The sequence below is a fragment of the Zeus faber genome (assembly GCF_960531495.2).
Source record: "Zeus faber genome assembly, chromosome: 18".
Lineage (NCBI taxonomy): Eukaryota > Metazoa > Chordata > Actinopteri > Zeiformes > Zeidae > Zeus > Zeus faber.
In genome coordinates, this window is record NC_137210.1 from 29,429,759 (window position 1) to 29,436,793 (window position 7,035).

The window sequence follows — 7,035 nt, forward strand, 5'->3', positions numbered from 1 at the left end:
AGAGCTCCACCGGGCGGTGCTCTGGACCCGGAGCTCCACCGGGCGGTGCTCTGGACCCGGAGCTCCACCAGGTGGTGCTCTGGGATGTCTGCCAGTATCATATTATATTAGATGAGACACTTGATTGGTGCCTGTGGGGAAAGTGTGGTGTCACAGCAGAACAAACATTCACTTCAACAGGAACTAACAGTGTTGAACAACAGCTTAAAAACCCAATAAATGAGTGGAGAGCATCATTCAGACCATGTTGCATTTATTGTGCTGCTTCTTCTTTCTTCCAAAGTTCTGTTGCGATTCAAAGTATCTGACTTCACCGCATAATGTCAAAAAGTCTCTAAAACGTTATTATTTACAAACAGCTGAGGATTCATTTTGGTTCCTCTGCTTCATGGATGAAGATCTAGTGGAAGTCCAGAAAGAGCTTCTAGTTCTGACCAGAACAGAACCAACATCCTCACTTTGCTCCTGTCGTCGTATCAATAAAGAATTGCACATTAACAAACACTCCACTCCTCTTTATTTACGTCACGCCTCCATCCTGGGGCCGGATCTGAAGCCCGGGCCTCGCCCCGACGCCTCGCCCGGCCTCCACCCCCTCCATCCTGGGCTCTGGATTGTCCGGTGAAGGTCCGGGTCCGGGATGGTCCAGGATGGATGTAGTGTCTCGTGTGTGTACTGTGTACTGTGTCGTTTATGTACTGTGTCATGTGTGTACTGTGCACTGTGTACTGTGTTGTGTGTACTGCGTCGTGTGTACTGTGTACTGTGTCGTACTTGTATACTCACAGTACACAGTACACACACCTCACAGTACACAGTACACCCAGTATACCGTACACAATGCACACAACACATTACACAGTACACACAGTACACACAGTACACTGTACACAGTACACCCGCAACACAATACACAGTAGACAGTCCACACATGACAGTACACACCCGACACAGTACACAGTACATACACGACACAGTACACAGTACACACACGACACACTACACAGTACACACACGACCCAGTACACACACGACACAGTACACATGACACACACAACACAGTACACAGTACACAGTACGATATTAAACCTTTTGGACAAAGTAGCTCCATAGGTAGTTTGGGAGTTGACCTTAGAAACAAAAGTGTGGAAATGATCGAGTTGAAATGAGGATCAACAGACGAGCTTCACTCAAGCTGCTCCTTCATCTCCTTCAGTTCCTTCAGCTCCTTCATCTCCTTCATCTCCTTCATCTCCTTCAGTTCCCTCATCTCCTTCATCTCCTTCATCTCCTTCATCTCCTTCAGCTCCTTCATCTCCTTCATCTCCTTCATCTCCTTCATTTCCTTCATCTCCTTCATCTCCTTCAGCTCCTTCATCTCCTTCAAGTTCAAGTTCAAGAGATTATTTGTCACATACACATGTTCATACATATATACATTGAAATGTCATGACACCCAGTGATTACGCACAATAAACTCTATAAGCTCTAAAAATACTAAAAAATACCAAAACATCTCCATCTCCTTCATCTTCTTCATCTCCTTCATCTCCTTCATCTCCTTCATCTTCTTCATCTCCATCATCTCCATCATCTCCTTCATCTTCTTCATCTCCATCATCTTCTTTATCTTCTTCAGCTTCTTCATGTCCATCATCTCCTACATCTTCTTCATCTTCTCCATCTCCATCATCTCCTTCATCTTCTTCATCTCCACCATCTTCTTCATCTCCATCATCTCCTTCATCTTCTTCATCTTCTTCATCTGCATCATCTTCTTCATGTTCTTCATCTCCTTCATCTTCCTCATCTCCTTCATCTTCTTCATCTCCTTCATCTCCTTCATCTCCTTCATCTTCTTCATCTCCTTCATCTTCCTCATCTCCTTCATCTTCTTCATCTCCTTCATCTCCTTCATCTTCTTCATCTTCTTCATCTCCTTCATCTTCCTCATCTCCTTCATCTTCTTCATCTTCTTCATCTCCTTCATCTTCCTCATCTCCTTCATCTCCTTCATCTCCTTCATCTCCTTCATCTTCTTCATCTCCTTCATCTTCTTCATCTCCTTCATCTCCTTCATCTTCTTCATCTCCTTCAGCTCCTTCATCTTCTTCATCCGTTCAGTGTTCTGTGTTTTCTTGGCTTTGGGTGATCTAACCCTAACCCTGGGTGTAGAAGCTCACGTGTCGTCGTCGTCAGAACGCAGCTCCAGGCGCTCTCCAGCCACCTCCACGTCAGACTCCTCTTCCTCTTCCTCCTCATCTTCCTCTTCTTCCTCCTCTTCTTCCTCCTCCTCCTCTTCCTCCTCTTCTTCCTCATCCTCTTCCTCCTCCTCTTCCTCCTCTTCTTCCTCATCCTCTTCCTCCTCCTCTTCCTCTGCTCTCTCCTTCTCCATCAGTTTTTCAGACACTGAAGGTACAGTGGGGTGTGTGTACTCCAGTATAAGTACTGTTATTTTCAAGGTAAACTCTACAGTATCTGTTTATAGACGTGGACATATTTTATTTCCATGTTTTTATTCACTTTATGTTTTTTTCATTTTATTTCATTTCTTTATTTTCACTCCCATGGTTCTGTCGGCTGCTGTGTCACTCCTGGATTTTGCTCTGAGATGAATCAAGTCTCATCCTACTTCCCAACCGACAGGATATTTACTTTGTTTCTTCAGCGGGTGACCTCTGACCTGCTGCGGGTGATGAAGACGATGCTGATGAAGAGGCGAGGCGGGCCTGGGCCAGAGCCCTGAGCAGCGTGTCGGGAGGACGCTCCGCCCACACTCTCCTCCTCTGCCGACCTCCATCCTCCTCCTCCTCCTCCTCCTCAGTGCCACCTGCCGGAGAAAAACACCAGAGGTTCTGAGGTTCTGGACGCCAGCGGAGCGGGAGGTCCGGGCGGGCGGGGCCCGTGTCCGGCCCGGACGACGCCATCTTGTTCCCAATTAGATCCCAGCAGACGTGTCAGACCAGGAAAGTTGAACTGACGATTAATTGTCCGACTCATTACTGGGCTCAACAATTTCAATGTATTTTTGTCTCCTCAGCTTATGACGGTAAAATGTAATAAAACACAGTTTGGACATGAGTTTGTTTTCCTGAACTAAACTGACGCGAATGAGACAAATTCCCATTTTAGTTGTTGCAACATTTCAAATGTTGCCTTCATGGGATCAAACGAGGGCGGTGCAGGCACCTTGTGTCGCCAGGGAGCTGCAGACGGAGGAGACGGCCATCTTGGCCAGGGCATCCAGCAGTGTCCCAGGGGCCGTTTGACTCCACCCCTTCCTGTGCTCTGCTTCCTGGGCCAAACAATCCCTGAACCCCAGAGCCTCTGGAGCCTGGAATCCCACTTCCTGTTGGATAGAGGGAGAGAGGATCCACTTCCTGTTGGATATTATCATATTGAATGTGAAAACAGGGAAAGATGTTCACCTCCTCCTCTTCATCCTCCTCTTCATCCTCCTCTTTTCTGCTCCTCTTCATCCCCTCATCCTCCAACCAGATCTCAAACATGATCCCCTTCTAAAATCAGTCAGTAAACCAGTCAGTACAACCATCAGTAGACTAGTCAGTAAACCAGTTAGTAAACCAGTCAGTCAGTAACATTAGTAAGTAGTAAGGCAGTATATAAATACATTTAGAGAAGTGTTCTACCTGCGGTTCCACCTTCTGCTCCGCCTCCACCAGGAAGGTTCTGCGCTCCACCTGAGGCGAGTTCTGCTCCGCCTCCACCAGGAAGGTTCTGCGCTCCACCTGAGGCGAGTTCTGCTCCGCCTCCACCAGGAAGGTTCTGCGCTCCACCTGAGGCGAGTTCTGCTCCCCCTCCACCACAAACAACAGGAATCCCACCAATCAGACCAGTCGCCATGGTAACCATGTTTATCTTTATCTCACTAATAAATCTGATGCCATTAAGATCATTCTGCTGAGACTGAGGCTCCTGTTCCCACCTCCTCTGACCTGCTCTTCATCGCTCTCTTCTCCTGCTCATACTGCCCTAACCCTACCCTACTCTACCCTACCCTACCCTACCCTACCCTATCCTACCCTACCCTACCCTACTCTACCCTACTCTACCCTACCCTACCCTACTCTACCCTACCCTACTCTACCCTACCCTACCCTACCCTACCCTACCCTACCCTACTCTACCCTACTCTACCCTACCCTACCCTACCCTACTCTACCCTACCCTACTCTACCCTACCCTACCCTACCCTACCCTACTCTACCCTACTCTACCCTACCCTACCCTACCCTACCCTACCCTACCCTACTCTACCCTACCCTACCCTACCCTACTCTACCCTACTCTACCCTACCCTACTCTACCCTACTCTACCCTACCCTACCCTACTCTACCCTACCCTACTCTACCCTACCCTACCCTACCCTACTCTACCCTACCCTACCCTACCCTACCCTACCCTACCCTACCCTACTCTACCCTACCCTGCCCTACCCTACCCTACCCTACTCTACCCTACCCTACCCTACTCTACCCTACTCTACCCTACCCTACCCTACTCTACCCTACCCTACTCTACCCTACCCTACCCTACCCTACCCTACCCTACCCTACTCTACCCTACTCTACCCTACCCTACCCTACTCTACCCTACCCTACTCTACCCTACCCTACCCTACCCTACCCTACTCTACCCTACTCTACCCTACCCTACCCTACCCTACCCTACTCTACCCTACCCTACCCTACCCTACCCTACTCTACCCTACCCTACCCTACTCTACCCTACTCTACCCTACCCTACCCTACCCTACTCTACCCTACCCTACTCTACCCTACCCTACCCTACCCTACTCTACCCTACCCTACCCTACCCTACCCTACCCTACCCTACTCTACCCTACCCTGCCCTACCCTACCCTACCCTACTCTACCCTACCCTACTCTACCCTGCTCTACCCTACCCTACCCTACCCTACCCTACCCTACCCTACCCTACTCTACCCTACCCTACCCTACTCTACCCTGCTCTACCCTACCCTACCCTACCCTACCCTACCCTACCCTACTCTACCCTGCTCTACTCTACCCTACCCTACTCTACCCTGCTCTACCCTACCCTACCCTACCCTACCCTACCCTACTCTACCCTGCTCTACCCTACCCTACCCTACCCTACTCTACCCTACCCTACCCTACTCTACCCTACCCTACCCTACTCTACCCTGCTCTACCCTACCCTACCCTACCCTACCCTACCCTACCCTACTCTACCCTACCCTACCCTACTCTACCCTGCTCTACCCTACCCTACCCTACCCTACCCTACCCTACTCTACCCTGCTCTACTCTACCCTACCCTACTCTACCCTGCTCTACCCTACCCTACCCTACCCTACCCTACCCTACTCTACCCTGCTCTACCCTACCCTACCCTACCCTACTCTACCCTACCCTACCCTACTCTACCCTACCCTACCCTACTCTACCCTACTCTACCCTACCCTACCCTACTCTACCCTACCCTACCCTACTCTACCCTACCCTACTCTACCCTACTCTACCCTACCCTACCCTACCCTACTCTACCCTACCCTACCCTACTCTACCCTACCCTACCCTACCCTACTCTACCCTACCCTACCCTACTCTACCCTACCCTACCCTACCCTACCCTACTCTACCCTACCCTACCCTACTCTACCCTACTCTACCCTACCCTACTCTACCCTACCCTACCCTACTCTACCCTACCCTACCCTACTCTACCCTACTCTACCCTACCCTACCCTACTCTACCCTACCCTACCCTACTCTACCCTACCCTATCCTGATGCACTGCAGCTGACACAGGTAGTCCTGCACACACACACACACACACACACACACACACACACACACACACACATACACACACACACACACACACACACACACATACACACACACACACACACACACACACACACACACGCACACACACACACACACACACACACACACACACACACAAAAACACACACGCTCCTACACACATCATGTGGTTCCTCTGTTGCTACCTGTTGCTGTGGTGTGTGTGGGCGTGCACGCCGGCCTCCCACGTCCTCCCTCTCCCCGTAGCGCTCGGCCTCGGCCGTGCACGGACGCAGGCCCTGAGGTCAAAGGTCAAGGCGTGAAATGTCAAAGGTCACAGCTGGTATATCAGCAGAATAAAGGTTTAGCATCTCGGTCAGTCTGTCTCTCTCTCAGTCTGCCTGTCTCTCTTTTGGTCTGTCTGTCATCCTACCAGCTGTCTCTCTGCTCTCAGCTTGTACTGGTTGGCCTCCCGTCTTCTCTGGATGTACTGGTTTCGAGCCGCGGCGACCCTGACGGAGGAAGACAGCGTGCATCAAGACAGGTTCCATCCCGAGCACCTCCCAGCTCATCCCTCCTCGTCATGGTGGTCTCGGCGCTCACAGCTGCTTGGGATCCGTACGATGGGTGGAGATGGGTGGGTTCTCCGCCACTCTTTCCTGGGGAGCCAGAGGAGGGCGGGAAGGATGAGGAGGGTGGTGAAGATGACGGGGGTCCTCCTGGTTCCTGCGCTGGAAGGCGTCCAGCTGGAGGTGGTGGTGCTGGTAGCGGCTGGAGGGCTGCCGGTCGCTCCACCTGAAGGGCGGCAAACACCTCACATCAGGTTTGTGCAGAAGGTGTGAAGTTCTACAGCCGTCATCAGGAGCCACCGACAACAGCTTGGACCAGAAGCACATTCAGGACACAAAAGCAGGACATTTGGACTTTTTTAGGACTGTCATCCATCAAACCCGTGGCTGTAACTGGCATGAACGACAGGATATTCATCAGCTTCCACAGGTGGTCCCTCCAAATGACCCTGACTGCTGGCTCCTGACGAGGACCTCTACACCCAGAGATGTAGTTAGAAGGACCTCTCTTCTGATGTATCTATGTACTGTATCTATTCGATTAGTGGCACGGTGGCGCAGTGCATTGCACTGCTGCCTCACAGCAAGAAGGTCCTGGGTTTGATTCCCGCCTGGGGTGCTGTTGGCACCGTGCTCTGGTGGGTTATCT

The 7,035-nt window shown here is 51.0% G+C and overlaps 1 protein-coding gene across 1 annotated transcript in view; it reads right to left on the reverse strand.

The window, feature by feature from the left end:
- Nucleotides 1–2,179: 2,179 nt before the first annotated feature.
- Nucleotides 2,180–7,035, reverse strand: part of LOC307244000 (serine/threonine-protein kinase Nek5) — a gene marked incomplete at both ends in the record, with an annotated part of 17,482 nt that continues 12,626 nt past the window's right edge. Inside the window, 6 exons of the mRNA XM_080018972.1 lie at nucleotides 2,180–2,296; nucleotides 3,173–3,349; nucleotides 3,651–3,818; nucleotides 6,066–6,116; nucleotides 6,251–6,329; nucleotides 6,421–6,612. Coding sequence (XP_079875098.1) covers nucleotides 2,180–2,296; nucleotides 3,173–3,349; nucleotides 3,651–3,818; nucleotides 6,066–6,116; nucleotides 6,251–6,329; nucleotides 6,421–6,612 — 784 coding nt within the window. The remainder of the gene's footprint in view (nucleotides 2,297–3,172; nucleotides 3,350–3,650; nucleotides 3,819–6,065; nucleotides 6,117–6,250; nucleotides 6,330–6,420; nucleotides 6,613–7,035) is intronic.